Below are 21,641 nucleotides of genomic sequence, written 5' to 3'. Positions count from 1 at the left end.
ATTCACTAAAGTCTTCCTTATAATAGTAAAAAGGTGGAACCACCCAAAAGTCCAAAATAAAGGAATGATTTAATAAATTATAGTAAATCTGAAGATGAGATAATATACAGTATCAAAAATGGAGTTTACAAAGAGCTTATGTTAGGATGGGGAGACATGCTATAATAAGAAGCGGAAAAAAAGCAAGACACTATACATACAAGTATGGTTTCAACTTTGTAACACACACACACACACACACACACACACACACACACACACAAGACAGTCCAGAATAAAATATACCAATAATATAACAGGAGCAAATGCTCCAACTGTGTGATTATGGGAGATTTCCATTTTCTTTTTTATATTTTTCAGTATTTTAATTATTTTCTACTTATACAATTTTTGTGAATGGAAAATTTTTTTAAAATCAAAAATTTTAAAGGAGAAAAAATTAAAATAGAAAAATATTTATGTCTTAAGTTCTACTTGGGTAAGCTTTCTGGTGGGAAAATATTTTAGGACTACCTTTCAACAGATCATAACCTTTCACCTAATGTTTTTTTGACCCAGCGCAACATGGTTTGAAAGCATCTGCCTTCATCATCAAGATTCTAAGCAACAGTTAGGAATCCAAATTCTCAAATATGCTAACCTGACAGCCTTCTCACCGGGAACATTCCTTCATGGTACGTTTGATTCTTGTAATCCTCATCCTATCCAACTTCTTAAAATACAACAAAGGATACATATTCAAGAATATCATTTGAATAGGGGTTCATCGTTCTAGACAGAGTTGCAATTGGGTAACTGTAAGCTGTGAAGAGAAGAAAATGTTTAGAAGTCTGTAGCTCTCAGTACAACTTGGCCCCAGTTCCCAGCTGGTTTAAAATTTAAGAGGTAAATACATTTTCAAAATCATGAGCCATAAACCTAAATACACTGGGGAATAAAAAGAAACAGGACATTATGAACAAAGAATGAAGCTTCACTTCACTGTTCACATTTAGTACTGTTGAGCCCTGAGCCATTTGAGAACCATCAGCAGCCTCTCTTAGAGCTCATGGTGGAGCCAACCTGAGAGGTTTCCATAATGGATCTAGTACACACACAGACTCCCTGTCAATGCTGGTTTTGGTTCAGCCTGCCTGGACTCAAGAACAGGCTCTGTTCCTGGGAGTGAGGTACTATAAAACCCTTTCTCTCTTACCTCCGATGATGTGGCACTGCTGGTAAGAATCTCTATCACGAACATCCAGCAGCAGGAAGGGGCAGTCAGAATAAGGTTTGTCTTTGGTGTTAGGCTCTGCTTTCTTCACTAGCCCTTTGTCTAGATCCAGTTCCCCGACACCACTGATGACGCTGTAAGGGGGAAAAATAGGTCAGGAGAAAACAGTCAGGGTTTGGTGGCTTAAAGGTCAAATGCATTTAGAACAGTGAGATGAGTGCTCAATGTCTTTTCAAAAGGCACTTCAAAGGAGAAGGTAAATGAGTACAGTATTCGGCTTCTGAATGCAGGATCCTCTGGATTCCTATTCTATCATCCTGGACCCCAAGAGGGGATCCATGTATCCATAATTACCGCCAGACAATGCCTGGTGATGACATGGCCAAGGGGGTATAAAGTGTAGGGCAGCATACAGAGAAAGAAAGAGGGGAATAGTTAATTCCAAAGGATTTTGAGGAGTATAAGAAAGCAGAACAAAGACTGATAAGGACAGGAAAAAACTAAAGGTGTTTCTGTGCGTATTACATATAAATATAAAGTGGCAATAATATTTTATATATTTCCTATATAGCCAAACACCACATAATGACATTCTGATCAATAAAGGACGGCATATGCAACGGTAATCCCATAAGATTATATTGCCTAGTCATATTGTTGCCATTTTAGTTTGGTCACTGTGTAAGTACACTCTATGATGTTCCCACCATGACAAAATCACCTAACTACATGTTTGTCATAATGTTCCATCATTAAGTGACATGTGAATGTACTTACACAAGATACTGAACCTTAAAACTTTGAACAGTTAGTTATCTGCACTTATGTCCATTTGACACATTACAATGTTGAAGCTGAAGAGGTTTTTATATTTAGTGGCATTCATATAAATGAGACAGGAAGAGCTGGGATTAAACTGAGAGATTCATTACTGACAGTTCTATTTCTAAGGTCATCTAACTACTAAAATTAGTTGCCATCTTAATATTAGAGAGGAAATGTGGTGAAAACATGAATCAAAGGACTAAGATGATGAGGTGTTATGAACAAAATGGCAAGTGGTGAGCATATCTGCAGTGGACTGAGAAGATGGTTACTTTCCTAGGAATATTAAGACACATATGCTAAGCCACAGTTTAGTATGTGGTGTATTTCCTCTTCCATCACAGCACATCAAATTCTGCATTTAAATCTAATAAACACTATGACTGTATCCTATATAGTGTATATTTTGTTGAACCAAAGATGAAGAAACTCTCTTTCATACAGAACTGCATCCTCAGTAGAAGTCCTTTAGGCTATCTTTTCTTGAGTGCATTTTTAGAGTCTTTCGCAGTAGAGATACTAATGATGGCCATCTTTTTCTAGTAGAACCTAGTTTCTCTAGTAGAATCGTTTTACCAGTAGGAGGGATGAATATATGCTAAAAATCATCTCCAGTTCTATAATCAGTGGTTAATATTTGTGAGAAAGTGCTACATGAAATAGAGCCCAAGGAATAAGAAAAACCAGTCACGTGCAATTTAAGAATCAACACAAATTGCTGCTTTCACTCTCCTTTGCTGTACTCTGGGCTTTATTTTTCTGATTTTAGACAAAGCAATTATAAGCAGCAGTAGGCAGAAAAGGGGGTAAAAATCCTACTCTGAATGAAAAAACAGTACTTATAAAGCTAAGTATTAATAATAAACTTACTACAAAAGGGCTGAGAATGGAACTTAGGAGGGAAAATGAGTACTCTTGTATTAATATAGTCATTACTGGGGACTGAGAACCCAGGAGTGTTCTACCAGTGAACTATATTTCCCATTCTTTTTTATCTTTTATTTTGAGACAGGATCAAAAATTTGCCTCCAATTTGTGATCCTCCTGCCTCAGCCTCCTGAGTAGCTGGGATTATAGGTGCATGCCATTGTGCCTGGCTAATATATTCTTATATTAATTCAGTAAGACTGTGGTGAAAAAGATTCAGGAGATGGCATTTAAATAAAGAAAAAGTAGAAGGGCCAGAATTAAAATATAGGACCTCACTACTGCCAGCTCTGTTTCTAAGGTAATTAAATCACCGAAATTGGTGTTTAGATTAATCTGAAGGTAAAATGTGACTTGGATGAGAGTACCTCTGAAGAGTGGAGCGACTAGAGTCCCCTGCTCCTGCACTGTTGATGAACTCAACTGGGCTGGGTGACTGCTCACCCGGGTTCCCTTTTCCATTGGTCCTGGCAGCAATTTCAGCATCGGGGTCTGAAGTTGCAGAATCATTGTCTAAAATTGCAAATGAGACAATTAAATTTAACCTCAGAATTTGTACTTACTTATATTAAGTAGCTCCACAGAAATGAAGTCAAGAAAAGAAAATCTTATCACCATTATTAAATTTTTCTAGAAGTTGTAATGCACAGGTTCTCAAAATGCAGAAGACCCCAGGAGTCCCCAAAACCCTTTCAGTGGCGGGGCAGGTCTGCAAAGTGAAAACTATTTTTATAAGATGCTATTTTATCTTTTTTACTGGGTTGATATTTGTACTAATGGTGCAAAAGAATTAGTGGATAAAACACTAGCTCTAGCGAGAATAAAGGCAATGGTACCAAACTTTACTAGCAATCCCATTTTCACTCTCATGTGTGCACTTACAGAAAATAAGTACAGCAGTCACATAAAAAATGTCCCTGATAAACAATAATAATTAATAATTTTATTAAATCTCACTTTAAAGTGAGTACACATCTTTTTAATGTTCTGTGTGATGAAATGGGGAGTCCACATAAGTCAAGTATGCTACATATGTCACTGCCGTGGTTATCTCAAGAAAAAGTATCAGAGTGACTGCTGAGCGGCAGCTGAGCCAGCTGTTTTTGCAGTGGACACCTTTTTTGCTTAGAAGGAAAACTGACAGGAAAGCTCTTGTTATTTACACTTGTGTATTTTGTAGACATTGCCTCAAAAATGTATTAAGTGAGCCTGTCAATTCAAGGAAAACAACGGATGGTATTTGTTGTCAATGATTAAATTTTGAGCAAAACCCAGGATTTTAGAAACTGTATTTGCCATCGGGCACTAAAGTATGAGGAACTGCTTCCCCATACTTATAGATGTTTCTGGGAAAATAAATGGTGAGATTAAAAATGTGATTTTTTTTGATAGTGTGTAAAGAAATATGTCAATATAAGATCACCATAACTCAGTGAAATGATATTTTCCAAATGACCACTGCAAGATATAAAATCATGCATGGGTAAAAGATTCATTGAACGTGCAAAACAGACCAATGGATTTCAATGTAACCAAGTGTGAATGGTTCATTGATTTAGATTCTACTTTACAGCTAGCCTTTAAGAAATGACAAGTTGTCAAGTTTTAGTGTAGTATCAATGAAAAATATCTAGAGTTATCTGAAAAGGCTATTAAAATACTCTTCCTCTTCCAACTACAGGTCCATGTGAGGCAAGATTTCTTCGTATACTTCAACCCAAATAGTACATTTCAACAGATTGAGTGTAGAAGCAGATGTCAGAATCAGCTGCCTTCTATTAAACCAGACATGAAAGAGATTTACAAAATATGTAAAACAATGCCACCCTCTCTGTAAAATTTTGTTTTAGAAATATAGTTATTTTTCATTAAAATGCATTTTTATGGGCTCGGGATGTGGCTCAGTGGAAGAACACGTGCTTGGCACACATGAGGCCCTAGGTTCAAACCACAGTAACATACACACTAAGTTTTTGTGTTTGTAATGGGTTTAATATTGTTATTTTTAACTGAAATAATAAATATTGTTTAAGTTGTCAGTTTAAAAAGTTAGCACACTAAATATTAATAGAAATAATCTATATAAACCAAGGTTCTTTGAGGTCCTCGATAATTTTTAAGAATGAAGAAGGACACTGAGATAGAAATGTTTGGGAATTTGCAGTTTAACCAATACAAGAAGAAAGGAAACAGAAATAAGAGGCCTCACTTAAAAAAGGATATGAAAATTTAATATGCCTATTATATGATCATATACCTAGAAACTTCAAGAGAATACAGACACTAAACATGTGGTTAAGATTTTTTAAATGCTAATAAATATTTTTCCTAGGTATTTATTTGAACATGAAAAAAATCACACAGTACCTGCAGCTGTGAAATACTCTCAGAAATAAACCAAAACAACTGTAAAGGATTTATAAAACTTATAGGACTTAAGACAAATTTTACTTAGGGGTCTTAAAGGAAACCTCAATAAAGAAAGTGCCACACCTTGCATATTTCTGAGTGGTTGTCTAAAGGTGAAATGGTGTTAATCCTTTTCAAACTTAATTTTCATCTTGTAATACTAATCACAATAGATTTTGTAAGTGGTGCTGGGGATTGAATTCAATCTAGACAAGTGCTCTACCACTAAGCCATATCCCAGCCCTAAAAAAAAAAAAAAAAAATTAAAGATGAACACACACACACACACACACACACACATATATAAATAAAATTAAGGATAATTTCAACAAACTGCCTTATCAAATAAATAGTAACATAAATGATCAAAATAGTACAGAACTATAACAATGGAATATAACACAGAACTTGGAAACAAATCCTAGAACATACATAAAAAGTTAAAGATGCACAGCTCAAATCAGTGGGTAAAGTGAAAACTACTAAATGGGTGCTGGAAGTATTTCTCAACTATCTGAAAAGAGTCTAATTTAGATAATCACCTTACATCATATACCAAAATATATAACAGATAGTTTAAATATAGAAAACACACACACACACACAAACACCCAATAGAAGAAGATACAGGCAAACACTTTATCTTATTTTGGAGATTATTAGTCTAAAGCAATAAAAGAAAACACAAAAATAAAGGCTAATAGGTTTGATTATATAAAAATGCAAATTTCATATATTTCAAAAACTAACACAAAGAAAATTAAAAGATGAATAACAAATTAGGAAAAGTATTTGTAACAAAGATGTATATGCTTAATTTATAGCTTTTAAAAATTAGCTCTTTAATTGAATAAAGATCATGTGCACAGGGTGAAACTGCAAGCCAGATGAAACTGTTGCTATGGATAGAAAGCCCTCCCAGACCCTCCTTCCAGAAATAAAACAACTACAAACCTGTGTATGTATTTTACTTCTTCTCCCTTATACATAGCCAGGATAATTTCATTCATACTGTTCTATACTTTGGGTTTTTATTTTGGTGTTGTTTTATTTTCACTTAATAATATACCTTGGAAATTGTTCCAAATAATCAAGTAAAGATTTTTCTCATTTATTTTCAAGGTTGTATTTATTTCCATTATATAAAGATATCAATTATTCAGAGCTCTTACAAATCAATAAGAAAAAAAAGAATTTTTTTTATTCCTATTAAAAAAGAAAAGAAAATGGCTCAGAGCTTAAAAAAAGAAGTATGTATAACTAACCAATAAATAAATGTGTGCATGCATATACACATACACCCCTCAAAGTCATTATCAAAGAAGTAAAAAATAAAACTACTAGATACCATTTTTCATCCATTGAATTGGCAAATATATTTAAAAATGATAATTATTCAGCACTGGATAGGATGGGAGAATCAAGTCTTCCCATCACTCCCAATGGGGTGCATCTAGGTACAGCCATGCTGGAAAGTGGCAGTCAGCATGGAGTCATAATGGTTCTACCCTTTGACCATCTGCAGCAATTTATCTTCAGAGAATGAGGAGAGTCATAGCATGCATATATATATATATATATATATATATATATATATATACTGCAGCAGCATTTTATTAAAGTGAAAAATCAGAAAAGAATGCAATGCCCAACAATAGGAGGATAATTAAATTATGGTATATCCCTAGGATAAACCTACGACTACACAACCTTTCCAATCATTCTTTTGAAGTCTATTTAACAACATAGGAAAGTATGCATGAAAAATGTTAATTAAAAGCAGTATAATACAAAACTATACACAAAGAATATGGATTTGATTGGGGTGAGGTATAAGATGCAGGAGGAAATGGACCAAAATGTTAACAATGATTATTGTTTATTTTTTCTTCTTTATAGTTTTTAGTTTTATAATTTACTAGGAAAATACTTTTAAGTTAGAAAAAAAGTAATAAACATTGTAAAAGGAGATTTCAGAATTCTTCAAAGATGACCAGTACACATTCAGATAGGATCTGTTCTACAGGCACTCCTGAGTGAGTTATTATCTGTGTAGAGCACTAGAAAAACACTAATATTACTCACACATTATGGTGTCCTACTTTACAAGAGCCTATTTTGCTGCGCAAATTTATCTCAGAAGAGAAAATTGCATGTGCCCATATGTTCTGGTGCTGCAATCTCAACAATGAATTAAAGGACCAAATCTAGGTTCTTATATAACCCAGTTAAAATTGGGAGTACTTGTATGAGGAGACTCAATTATCTCTGTTACAAAGAGCCCTTATTTCTCTGCCGTGTGAGAGGCATCTGTCAAAGATAAATTCCTGTCGTTTTCAGATTCTCTTTATTCTCTCTAACAAAAACCAGCCCAGGGAAATGACAGTTGAGTTGCACAAAACCAGTGTTCAGACTTCCTGAGAAACTTGTCTTGAATTCAGAAGTCAAATTCCTGACCTACATCAACCTTAACAAACACATTCTCTTTCAGTAAACAGCCACACATTGATTGCGGGGTACTTCAGGATAAAATCAAGACCTGAAGTCTATGTATTCTTTTCATGAGCGTACAACTACAGAGGTTTTATTTTCCACTCTGTATTTAAGAAAGGAAATCTGGAGCCTGCTTATCTTTCTAGACTTATCTCCTATCCAGTGCCTACTCCTCCTTTAGTCCACAGTCAGACTGGATGAATTGATTCCCTAAACATGCCTGGTGTCCTTTCCTCTCTATGCCTTTCTCAGGCTATTCCTCAACTTGTAAAATTCTTATCTTAACCTTGCACTCCCACAAGGCCCCTATGGAATGCCTTGAAGAATCCTGCTTCAGTCTTCCAAGTGGAAAGAACTTTTCCTTCCTTGTATCTCCCCTAGTAACCTGCATCTTTCTCAAGAAATTTTCCAGAATCCTTTCATGAGGTATGAGAAGACACTGGTTACATAGGAGACACTTGGATTAGTGTCCCAGGTCCATTCCTTGCTAGCTGTATCACCCTGAGCAAGAGATTTAACTTCTAAGACTTAGTCTTCTTATCTATAAAGTGTATGCTCCTTCCAGAGTTCTTGAGAAGATTAAGAAAAGTAAAATGAAGTACTTAGCAACATATACTCAACAAATGATGGTTGCCTTTCATTTTTCCATTATTAGATCCTGCTGCATTAGTAATTCTATTGTACTGTTTATTCTCTTCACCCATCACATGTACTGGTATGCATGTGTGCACATGGTGACTACAAATTCCACATAAGCAGAATTGTTTGGTTCGACTACATAGCCCTGAATTCTGTGACCTGTATATATAGAGAAAGCACTAAAAATATTTTGAAAAAAAGTAAATAGTATATGAAACAAATCTACAATGTTAGATGTGTTAGACATGCTCTACATGTGTTAGACCCAGAAAACCAGATGGCTTTTTTTAAAGAAATAAGAATTAACAATTTAAGCACCAGGCAGCATTTCTAGGAGTAACAATAGGATTAAAATAGTTATATCAAAGTCCTGAGTCCTTATAAACACACCAGCAAATGTAGAATGAGTACAATAAAGTGGTCAATCTTCTATTTTCCCCACGTCCTGGATTCTCATTACCTTCTAGCCTTTGGATCTCCTCAGTTGTCACTTCCAGTGTTTGATCAGATAGAGAAGCAACTTGGATGACCTGAGAGAAAAAGAACAAAATGTGTAAATGTGTGTATATTTGTTTAAGCAGAGACAATTCTGTCTTTTACAAAAGACCAGGAAACATCAAAGATCAAAGATCTCTTGTTTTAAGCAGCTGTCAGTGTCTTGAACTATAGACTAAGTCTCAGGCTTTTCTACTTTCAGGGTGGTAATTATATTGCAGATGATCATTCCAGAAGAAGAGATTCATGTAAAATATTACATGACAAACTTAAAAGACCAAAAGGATAACTTAGGACAAGAAACATGAATAAGAGCTTAAAACTACATCTGTTCTCAACATATTGTGGTCTCAACATGACACAGTATTTCTTAAAACTGCAATACTAACCTACAAAAACGTATACAGTATTGACAATGCTCATGTAATGAGGAAATAAATGTAATTATGAATATACTTATTATATAATAAGTTACAGTACTTTATACCTAAATACAGTATTCATTTTTCAAGCTTTTCTCATAACTTAGCTTATAAGGCCCAAAATCCAACTTGAGTTATGCCAATGTAACTCTTGTTTGGGGGCTAGAGAGGTAGCTTATCCATACATTTAAAAATGAAAGAAGAAAATGACTTGCCCAAAATAACAAAATAAATTACAATGGAACTGAAAAGACCTCAGTCATAGAAGAAGGAAAATCACTTGGGTTCCACAGGGGACAATATTCAAAAAAATTCTGAATCTAGAATTCTAGATTCTAAATATCGAGTTAAACGTAGAAGGTAAAATAAAACCTAAGCCATAAATTTTAAGAATTTAAAGCAGAATGCACATTTACTGGGGCTGGGGATGTGGCTCAAGCGGTAGCGCGCTCGCCTGGCATGCGTGCAGCCCGGGTTCGATCCTCAGCACCACATACAAAATAAAGATGTTGTGTCCGCCAAAAAATAAATATTTAAAAAAACCTCTCTCTTTAAAAAAAAATTAAAAAAAAAGAATGCACATTTACTTACTTTACAGAATTCTTACTGAAGAAAAGAGAAAAATTTCACACCATCTTTATGTAAACATTCAGACCGCATACCAATTAATCCTCCCACAGGTGAAATTTGAAGAATCAGAAACAATTCTTCTGCACAATCCCTAGAGCTGAATTTAGAAATGTTCACATAAAGCAGCACAAGTTGGTTTTAACTCCAATAGAAAGATCATTAAACTTACCAGCTGGGCAAAAGTGGTAACTTTTAGTCTCTTGAAAAGCTCATCTTTTTTGTATCTATAATCTGAAAAGCAGAATAAGACATGTTTATTTGGGTCTATTTTGCTTTCTTAGAGATTAAGACTTTCTAGTCATCAAGTCATATGTTATATCTTTCTAGTCATTTATGCTTTTACATGTATTATTTCATTTGATCTTCATGATATGCTCAGAACCAGGCAGGCATTTAGTGCTACCATCTCTTCATTTCCCCCTTGGTTTTGGTCATCAAGAGCACAGTCTGCCATTTTCCTTTTACTAAGCTGTCTCTACTGTGGTCATGTTGTATGGCATGCACTTTTGTAAGCTGCCTCAAATCCTTTTCAGGACAAACATGGAATAAATGTCTACATTTTACAAAGGAGGACAGAGATCCAGAGAAGCTGAGTTACCCCAGGCCAAATGGCTAGTACAATGTTTACACCCTACTATTCTGACTTTGGCTTCAAAAGAGAGCAATCCTTTTCCTGTGGTTGAAACTATGCTAGAGACATTGGGACAACGTGTGTGCATGCACGAATGCATGCTGGGCATGAAGTTGTGACTGGTTCTGATAATATCAGTTTCTCTTAAAAAATGAGTTTTGTAAGACAAAAAAGTTCTGAAGATCTGTTCCATAACAATGAGAATATACTTAACACTATTAAACTGTACACTTAAAATGGTTCAGATGGCAAATTTTATATTTTGTGTTTTTATCACAATTAAACAAAAAAGTAAAAGCCAACCTAAAACACTGACATTTATTCAGTGCTATCTTTATAGTTTTTATTATAACTCAAATGGGGGGTACTTTATATTTGTGTTAATAGTTTTCATATCACATTAAACAGTTACTAAAAACTGAGCCAATGTCACTTTATCAAGTATCTAACCTGTAGATATCTGTTAGAAGTTAGTTTCCTTAAACTTCTGAAGATGACTGTCAATTCTGAAGCATTTTCAGTGTTGAACTCTGCCCACCCTTATCCTTCCCTCCTCTTCTAGATTTTTGTGTTTGTGTCCAAGACTCCTTAAATACTGCCTCATTATTTCAGAATTACTGAAGGTTAGCTGGATAATTGCTATGGCCTTCACAGCATAAATGTCTCATAAACCAAGACTCCTAGCAACAAGGGAAAGGATTAAAGGTATTTAAGATTATTTACTTGGTGTTGCTAATCAGTTCCACGAATTCTCAAAAAACCCAGCATAGACCGGATGGTTACTTTGGAGGATAATGTAAGCTTGGTTGAACAAATACCTTGATATTCAGAGTCAGGAGATGACACTACTTTAAAAACTAGTCTTCTGTAAATATTTCAAGACTCTTTCTTGCAGGGAATTAAAACTTCTGATCTAAAATGTCTTGAGGAGAAAAATTTGGCAAATAAACTATCACTTATAGAAAATTCTTAGAGCAGCTTCTTCAGCATATAGTAAGGTAATAAGGCTCAACAGAGCTTCCAAAATCTGCCAGGATGAACATCTGAACAGGCTGAGCAGAAGCTTCAAAAAGTGAAGTGAGTAACTACAGCATTCCCCTCCATTGCCACCAACTTCACACCAAAAGTCACCTCCGTAAATCAAAACAGCAATAAATCAGTCATGGAAAAAGTCGATAACTTTCAAGTCATTTGTACATTTATCCACTGAAATTCTTTTAGTATGGTTACATAGTTTCAAAGACTTTTAAGCATAAAGCATTAAACATTAAAATCCCATTTAACTAAACAGAGATTACATTAGACAAACACCAGGCTTTGCTGCATTCTAAGGACTGGCATTCCTATCGTCCTCTGTACAAAGCCCCCTGCACTGCACCCTGGAGCCTGAATGCCACGTACCTGGTTCTGGTTTAGAAGAAGAGCCATCAGTAGAACTTTCTGACATTATTACTTTGAGATAAAAGATCAAATTAGACGTCTTATAGTAAGTTTTAAACTCTATCAAAAGGAAGGCTTGGAAGGCTCTGTCAGCCTTCCTTGCAAAAGCAAACAGCTTTAAGAATGGAGCTTCTGCTACTGAGGCTTCTCTCAGATGCTGGTAGGGGACTAGAAAATTCCAGCTCAGATGTGCTATCAAGGTTTGCTTCTCCAGTGAGCCTAGGATCTGAGTCTGCCTCTCTCGAGTTACTGGAAGGACAGAGACCTGACTATCTAGGATGTTTCACATTGGATCCAACTAGTGTCATTTAACTACCAGGCACCAAGAATAGGCTTTGTAAACAGTCAATAGTCACAGTGTCTGTTTTCCCCAGGTAGAGTTGAAAGAATGTTCAGATTACAAAGGATTTCTGCGTTTGCAGGCATCTGTTAAAATGTGTTATTAGCAAATAAAAGGGAAGTTGGGCTCACAGTGGAAGACAAATCAAAGGAAGTACCAGGACAAGGTCTGATTTCACAGACAGACGTGGCATCTGAGGTAATGTGGGCAGTGATGGGTCTAGCTAGAGTATCTTGCAACTACCTCCCTCTCCACCAAAGAACAGAACAAGGGAGGAGGGAAGGAAATAGATTCTACCAAACCAGAACTAAGGCAATTCTGTCGAAATGAGCACAAAGCAAGTGATCAAGTTAAGTGGAAACTCTGGCCTTATTAAAAGGAAGCCCCCAACTTCTAAGGGCGGAAGGTGAGTGAACATTTTCAAGGATGCTATTGCAAGAGTATTTCTTTTTAGAGAACCTACACTAAGGGTTTAGATATTCAAGATATCACACTGTACTCTAAAGAAATGTTTTAAGCAAGGTTCTACCAATTTGAGTAGAATGGGACATTTTTATGGGACAATTTCTGGTGAGAACATGTGAGCTTACACTCAGCTACAAATGGAAAGAGAGTCAAAAGAGACCACAAACTCAAATAGAAGCAGGCTGGCTGGATGTCGCCTGCTCTGGCTGAATTGAGGATGACAACAATGAAATGTAGGTGAGTAAACAAGATTTTTTTCATGGTTTGGAAATTCAATATATTTCATATATGTTTTCTATGGACACATATGTATATACTTAAATAATAACACAAAATGTATAAAAGGAAAAGGGGAGGATCCTGTAATATTACACATTTTTAAAAAGTGTTTATAGCACAATCTCTTCTAACTGAACATGGTACATAAAGGCAGTCAGTACAAAGCTGCTCCCAAGTCCACATCTATAGTACAGGATTTCCCTGCACTGCAGCAATTCAAAAGGAACATTATCATTTTAAATTAAAAGGTCTGTTGTATAAAAAAAAAAAAATTCTCATGCATTCTAGATTTGTAATTTTCTCTTCCAAGAAGATATATTTTACCAGAGTCAAATGCTGGACTGTGACCATAGGACACGTCACTACCATTAGCTAAATACTCCTAGCACTGGGTTCTCCTACTTAAGATACAAGCAGATCCATCTTAGGAAACAGATGTTTCTAGTTCTTTAATTCTGGCCAAGGCATGTATATTTTACATCAGTTTTGAACACAGATTGAAAAATCATGATTTTTTGCAAGGGCAATATACTCTGTGACTTAGTAAGATATCTTTGTAGTAGATTAGTTTTTAAAAAAGGATGTGCATGAAATATGATTTTTAATTAAGAGAAAACAGACTGCAGTGAATGGATAATGCTGAACACTGTGAATAAGCTCACTCTTTCTCACACCTTTAAGTCTTCCATGAATACTCTTTAATTTATACTCATAAGAATGTTATGAAGAGAGAGATTATTATCCTGTCTCAGGTACAGACCAAATAAGAGGAGCAAAAAGATTAAGTACTTTGTAAAAAGCCACGAAGGCTGCAGCACAATGTACCTAGAAACTCGGGTATGAACCACTTAAGCAGAGCTCACTCCACCAGACCCCACTCTGCATTCCAATGATGATATCCCCTAAAGGATGCAAGTTGGGCAGAACTGAGATTCATAGGCCACCATCTTAGCAGCTGGCCAGGAGGGTACCCAGTGATTCCCACATACTTCTAGGCAGCTGCCAGGCTCACCTGACTCTCACAGCTCTCCACACATGTCAGCTGTAGAGTATGGTGGTTAGCTGATAACCAGCTTACAGAACATTATGGAGCTCCATTTTTCCAAGTCATCAATAGTGTTACTCACTTTTTTTGATCTCTTCTAGCTTCTCAATGTATTTCGTCATACTGTTACCTAAAAAGAAGGAAGAATTTTAGATATGCTATAAATGGAAGAAAATGAGTAACACTGTGAAAACAGAATGGAAAACAAGTACTTCCTGAGCATCCGTGGCCTGTTCCTATGGGATTTTGGACAGTGGGCCAATGGGCCATACACAGTAAACAGCCTTTTGGATTACACAGCATCATTAAAAGTTCTGGAACTGAGGAAAATGTTTTGGTTAAATGCATTTAAGCTAGGGTTTATCCCCGGAAAAACATTTAGCAGTCTCAGAAAATACTAATGATTATTTATATCCATTTTTTCCCCTTTTTGAGTGAAAGCTCTCTACCTCCCTATACCCCCTTGTCTGTTTGTGGGGAAGATACATAGAGGACCACCAAAAAAAGAAGCAATTTTCTTTGAATGTCTGAAGTGTGCCCTTGTGGCTACCCAAGCAACCCTTTCCTCTCTGCTTTGTCTTTGTGGTCTCCTCCTCTTTCCTGAACTTGGTCTTCACTATTCATGCTGATGTTGCAGCCTGAACTAGACCACACAGTTTGGATGCTAGTATTCACCATAGGCTTGATTTGCTGAGAAATAACAGCAGGTTCCCACCACTATGGAGAGTCCCCAGCCCTCATGTTTTATGGTCTGGTTCTATAATACTAGGTTCTAGCCAAGGTGGTTTGGAGAGTTTTCATACTTTAAAACTGGGCCAGAATCATTCTGGTTTTCAAATGAATTAAATTCTAGCTCTCAAGCCAGGGACTATTATTTTTTACTGGGCATGCTACAATTTGATTCAATTCAGCACAGCAAGCTCTATCTGGCACCTAAAAGTATGGCAAAAGAAAAACATTCAAAATAATTTCAATTTCTAAAATTGTGCTCTTAACATTAAGTCTTGAGAGGGCTAAATCTTACTAGGCTAAATCTAACTAGATCCCAAGTTCTGATCAAAGAAATGCTTCCAATTAATGACATGGATTGATGTTTTCAAGGACTATTTTAAACTTTTCTTCATGTTTGGGTCAGAGCAATGAGAGAAAAACCTTGCTCTGAAAACCCAAATACATTGTCAAAACACAACTTACTTCATTTGTTGTTATAAATTTTCTATCACAAATTCATTATGGAATAAAAATCTACTGTTTTATTTTTCATTTTAAGACATACACTCTTTTTTTTTTTTTTTTTGGTACTGGAGATTGAATTCAGGGGCACTCAACCACTGAGCCATATCCCCAGCCCTTTTATGTATTTTATTTAGAGACAGGGTCTCACTGAGTTGCTTAGGGTCTCATTGACTTGCTTAGCACCTCACCGTTGCCGAGGCTGGCTTTGAACTTGCAATCCTCCTGCCTCAGCTGCTGGGATTACAGGCATGTGCCACTGCTCCTGGCAAGACATACACTCTTTATCAGGACTAGAAACAAAGATTCAGTGTAGTCCTAGACCCACACTGTGTTCTTCCAGAAGCTGAGAGAGAGATGAAGTCAGTTAGGACTACTCAGAAGGCCTGAGGCTTCTCAAAAGAGATGTATGGTCAGAAGAGGCACAATAACCACCAAAGAACTGATTAAAACCAAATATGATCTTTTCTAGGTTCTTCAGCCTACAATTGACCTAAGAAGTGATCAGAACTCCAGAGGAAAAAAAAAACATAAATTTTTCCTGGACTTACACATCCCTCCTCCCCACTGCAACTCTAAACTTCTAAACTTGGGCATGGAGTTACCTGATCAATGGAATGAGAGAAGACTCCAGCAAATCAGTATGCTGTTCAGCTTCCCACCACCTTATTCTTAAACTATTTCAGAGGAGCTTTTGGTTGTATGTCCCTGACTCCCCAACAGCTGCACAGTGTTGATGTGGTGGTTGGTGCCTTTGGCTAGGGAAGCTTCAGGCAGTCCAGTCAGAAATTTGGAAATAAATTTCTCCAGTGACACAGCAAGACAGTAACTAAGCCAGGTCCATTCCCAATCTCCCGGTTTCTAATACGGCTCACAAAACACCTGGCTTTTCTAGCTCTGTTGTTTTATTAGTATTTACTCATTTTTGCAGTATTACAAATTGAACCCCCTCCCTGTCTCCACCCCCCCAAAAAAGAAATTGAACCCTACCATTGAGCCACGTCCCCAGCTCTTGTGTTTTAAAAACACAATTCATTGTGAGGTAAACTTGTAGGAAGTGCCACTTCCTAGACCAAAAGAGGTGAGGACCATCTGATGTTAATTCCCTGAGGGATGGAAAATAGCAGCCAACCTCATTTATACTGTCTTTATTATTAAAAGAGTTCATTTCCAAATGACAGTGGTTTCTACTAACGAAGTGTCTAAAATTAATTTCCTTATTAATTATCAACATTTTCAGTATATTTATACAGCACTCCATCTTGCATCAGCAGACCCTCCCGCGAGGCTCTGAGGTAAGCTGTGCCGCCTACCTTTCGTTTTCCTACCAAAGGAGATGACAGACAAGATCTTTTGCAGTTATGCAGATATTTGGCAAATTTATGAAAAATTCAAGAGGGCCATTAATAAGAAGCTCTTTTTATTACAGACATTCATTCCATCTAAGTGTGGAAGAGAAAAGTTTGGAGGAGAAAAGGAAAGGGAGAGTTTCCATATTGCTTCTATTAGGATGACTGACCCCAAATCAACACAAAATCCCTAAATGTGATTTTAGAAAGTATAAACAGAGGCGTTGTATCCTACTGTACACACTTATATGTTAACTAAGTGCCTTATCCAACTATATCTAATTGCATCAGAAAATAGTTTTTTAAAAAATATTTATTTTTGGTTGTAGATTGACACAATCTTTATTTATTTTTATGTGGTGCTGAGGATTGAACCCAGGGCCCCAGATGTGCCAGGCAAACACTCTACCCCTGAGCCACAACCCCAGCTCAGAAAATAGTTTTTGACTACCTTTTAAAAAGACTGGAAGAGAATCAACTTCATAATTCACTTATTTATAAACACATTTTAATATGTAAAAGGAGTCTTAAAAACTACCAGAGAGCTAATTTTTTAAAAATATTTGAAATTATACATTACTGCCAAATTTTGCTAGATAAGACTAATTTAAAAGAAAAAAGACAGAGGCTCTCCATTACTCACTGTCTAAAACTTCTTGCTCTACTACTGAAGATGCCAACTTACCCACCTCCTTCAGTGTTGCCTTAATTATTAAACTTGACAAACTTCCTGTCAGCCTTAGGTTCTCTAACATAATACCTTGTTAGCTCACCCAGCAGGAAGCAACCCGCTCCCTCCTCTGAACTCCTAAAGCACTGGCTTACCACTCACAAAGCATCTGTCACTGGACTGGATTAGTTTTATGTACTTTATTCAATGCAGAGTCCAAGATTATTTATCTGTGCACATGAACACATACACTCACAACCTTTATACCTCACATTGTCTAGTGGAGGAGATGCTCAAAAATATTTGCTGAATGGAATATACTATAAGGATCTACCCTTTGAAAAATCCTAATAGTAAGTTGTTTAATAATGTAAATAATCACGTTCTAATCTGGCTTGAGTTTTTGCACAGCTGATTTTATTTAAACTATGCACAATTTGATATATAAACAATTATGTTTTGTTTGGACTACTCATATGACCGATATTGACTCAGGCAACTGAGAAGTACATAAAGTGGTATTTGGCTTCTGCCTTCTTACAACTTTAAGTTGCAATGAAAGATACGTAACAAAAGTTTTACAATTAGAATCAAGAGAAAGGAACAATTCAACTCTATCAATAGTCCTGTGCAAAGGTAGAGTACAATTGATTAACCGAGTGACTCATTCATTAGACATTTTTTCCATTGCGGCTCTATAATTTAATAACATTATTTGTACTAAGCCTGTAAGAAAAGCCAGTGATTCTGAGCAGCAGTAGTCTAAGGTGGGTAAGATTTATAAGGCATGAACTCAGTTGCTAAGAGACAACTCTAAGGCTTTATTTTTCTTCAATATTTCCCTCCTCTGAGGAGAAGTTCTTTTGGTTCAGAATTAGCAGAAAGCGTGAAAAGAGGCACAGTGGTCCTTTGTTAACCTCAATAAGTTCTACGTGTGTATAGTGCACCCTGGTTTGTAAAAGCCTTTCACATACATCTCTTCCTTTGACGTAAGAGACAGAATTAAATCCCAAATAAAAATGAAGAGCACCCAGTGTATAGTGAGTTTGAATGCTTAAGATCAAGGCTATTAGCAAGTATTCAGGAAAAGTAAAAACTAAAGAAGAATAAAGGAAATGAAATATTCTAGTTTATGCAGAAATAAAGGAAGGAAAATTTTATAAAAATAAAAATAAGCAAAGACTGAATGGAGAAAGTTTGCAAAATTTGGAAAGTGCAAAGAAATGTGAAATGAGATTGAATATAGACTGCAGTAAGAGGTAATGCATCTGGCAGAAGAGTTAGAAGAGACTAATAAAGGGAGAGCCCTGTGGCTTGGGAAGTGTCTCTTAATCAGTCTGCAGCACTGCAGAACAGAAACCCTGTGAGGGTGCTTGAGAACATACAAGAGCCCTGCCGAGCTGGCTGAACAAAATGCCGGCAGGGGTTTCGTCAGGAGCATAATCCACTCATGGCACGGTTTGGCAGTGCTGGGGAGCTGGGAAGATACACTCAGGCACCTACAGAATAAAAGAAATGTTGGAAGTTCAAAATAATTCTGAGTTTTCTAGCCATGGTTGTACATCAGTGTTCAGGTTTCTATGAGGAGACAGAAGTAAAGGAACAAAAAATAATCTTTATGTACAAGGAAAATATCAGTTTCTGAAGAATTCAGCAGATGATTTGGGTGAAGATCAGAGATACTTGGTTCTTGATAGAATTCTTGATTTGTGATTAACTCTGAATTGCTCACTGGTAAGAAAAGATTAAAGACCCATCCATTTAGCCTTGAAATAGGAAATGCTCATTCATTCCTGTGCCTACTTCCTCTGACTGCAGAGCTTAAAAACATTCTGTATATGAGAACTCCTAACTCTTACTTGGGCTCTAAAGTCTCTCCTGTATTTTCTTACCCAGGACTCCTCATCTTTTCCACCTCACGCCACAAATAGCAATGATAATATTTGGACAAAACGCTGGGGTTTGGGCTGCCCCAGGTCCTGCTGGCTTCAAAGGATGATGGGTTCTGGGTCTTGGTACATAACCACAGGTGCTGCACACCAGGTAGAAGACCTCCTCTGAACAGAGAAGTCAGTCACAAAAATGTACAGAACAGAATACCAACATTACAATAAAATCTCTCCCCTAAGTTGACTTTAAAATAGATTCTAAATTTGAAACACACACACACACACACACATACACACAATCAAGTCCTAGAATAAGATTTCTCTCCCACACTAACTTTAAAATATTTTGAGCTTTAAAGCACTGAGGCATGCTTTGGCCCTTCCAAAAAACTATTATGAAACTAGTTTGGGAGACTCTTGTTTCCAGGAAGATGGGTAGATATACTTTACTCCTTCAGCTGAGTACAACAAAAAATGCTAGAAAACTCACAGAATAGGAGAAAATATCCACAATGATTATATTTCTATAAAGAAAAATAAAATGAAAATAATAATAATCAATAGTAATAATAGGAGAAAATACAATGATTATATTTTATAAATAAAAATAAACTGAAAATAATCAGTTTACTTTTCCAATTTAAATATTTAATTTACCATGTAACCACAGTGATCAAGACTGGGTGGTAATGGTAGAGGGACAGACATACTGATCAAGGGAATAGAACAGAGTAAGAGTCGAATATCCAGAATAAATAAAAGAACTCTTGTAATACAAAGAAAAATACCCAATTTTAAAACAGGCAAATGATTTGAATAGACATTTCTCCACAGGAGATATAAAAATTCCAACAAGCACATAAAAAAGGTGCTCAACATCATTAGTCATTAGGAACATACAAATTAAAACCATAATGAGATACTACTTCACACCCACAACGATGGCTATAATCAACATGATGGACAATAACAAGCATTAGTGAGAATGTGGAGAAAACAGAGCCTTCCTGCATTGCTGATGGGAATGTAAACTGTGGCTGCTTTGAAAAAATAGTTTGGCAGTTTCTCTAAAAATTAAACATAGAGTACCATATGACCAGCAATTCAGCACCTAGGCATATACCCAAGAGAATTGAAAACACATGTTCACACAAAAACTTGTATACATTGATGTTCAAAGCAGCACTTTGGCCAGAAAATGTAAATAATCCAAATGTCCATCAACTAATGAGTAGATAAACAAACACAGAATAGATGTACAACAGAATATTATTTGGCAATAAAAAGGAATGAAGTATTGACACCTGCTATAGCACAGATGAATCTTGACAACACTATACTAAGTGAGAGAAGACAGACACAAAGGCTATATATTTATTATATGATTTCATTTTTATGAAATTTTCAGAGTAGACAAGTCCATGGATATAGAAAACATGTTAACAGTTACTCAACAAAGTAAAGATGTTAATTCTTTCCAAATTGAAGAACAACTCCTATCAAAATCACAGCAAATTTTAAATAAGGTTATCACAAAATTTGTCTGAAAAGAAATTAGAATAGCTAATTTTGTAAAGAAAAATAATCAGCATAACCAATTTTAATTAATCCAGTTTACCATGTAGTTACAGTAATCAAGACTGGGCAATAATGGTAGAGGGACAAACACACTGATCAAAGGAACAGAACAGAGACCCAGCAACAGAACCACACATTTATGCCCAACTGACTTTTGACAAAAATGAACGTGTAATTCAATGGAGGATAAGTAACCGTTTAAACAAACAATGCTGAACCAACTGTATACCCATAAGCAAAAAAAGTTAATCTTGATTAAGTCACACACCTTCTATAAAAATCACCTCAAATGTATCATGGACTTAAATGTAAAATTTAAAACTAGAGAGTTTTTAGAAAAAAATCATTGGGATAGGCAAAGAGTTCTTACAGTTGATAACAGAATCATGATCCATAAAAGGAAAAACTGAAAAATTGGTCCTCATCAAAATTTAAAACTTTTGCTGGATGCAGTGGCTCATGCCTGCAATTCCAGTTACTTAGGAGGCTGGGATAGGAGCAATGTAAGTTTGAGGCCAGCCTTGTCAACCTAAAGACCTTGTCTGAAAAAATAAAAAGGGTTACTTATACTGCTCCTATCCCAGCCTCCTAAGTAACTGAGATATATAAGAAACTCTCAAAATTCAACAGCAAAAAGCCCAACAATTCAATTAGTACAGGCAAAAGACA

The 21,641-nt window shown here is 36.0% G+C and overlaps 1 protein-coding gene across 3 annotated transcripts in view; it reads right to left on the bottom strand.

The window, feature by feature from the left end:
- The window catches only part of Cep41 (centrosomal protein 41), a 42,585-nt gene that overhangs the window by 4,219 nt on the left and 16,725 nt on the right, over positions 1 to 21,641 (bottom strand). For all 3 annotated transcript variants that reach the window (XM_046455118.2, XM_058582836.1, XM_046455120.2), the window contains 6 exons: positions 14,336 to 14,383; positions 10,223 to 10,284; positions 8,967 to 9,036; positions 3,334 to 3,478; positions 1,196 to 1,347; positions 735 to 802 (listed from right to left, as the gene is read on the bottom strand). In XM_046455118.2, the coding sequence (XP_046311074.1) occupies positions 735 to 802; positions 1,196 to 1,347; positions 3,334 to 3,478; positions 8,967 to 9,036; positions 10,223 to 10,284; positions 14,336 to 14,383 (545 nt within the window). The remainder of the gene's footprint in view (positions 1 to 734; positions 803 to 1,195; positions 1,348 to 3,333; positions 3,479 to 8,966; positions 9,037 to 10,222; positions 10,285 to 14,335; positions 14,384 to 21,641) is intronic.

This window comes from Marmota monax, unplaced genomic scaffold, assembly GCF_021218885.2.
Source record: "Marmota monax isolate L192 unplaced genomic scaffold, Marmota_monax_Labrador192_F-V1.1 WCK01_AAM20220418_F8-fsc00131, whole genome shotgun sequence".
NCBI classification, from domain to species: Eukaryota; Metazoa; Chordata; class Mammalia; order Rodentia; family Sciuridae; genus Marmota; species Marmota monax.
This window is presented reverse-complemented; position numbering and strand designations above follow the sequence as displayed.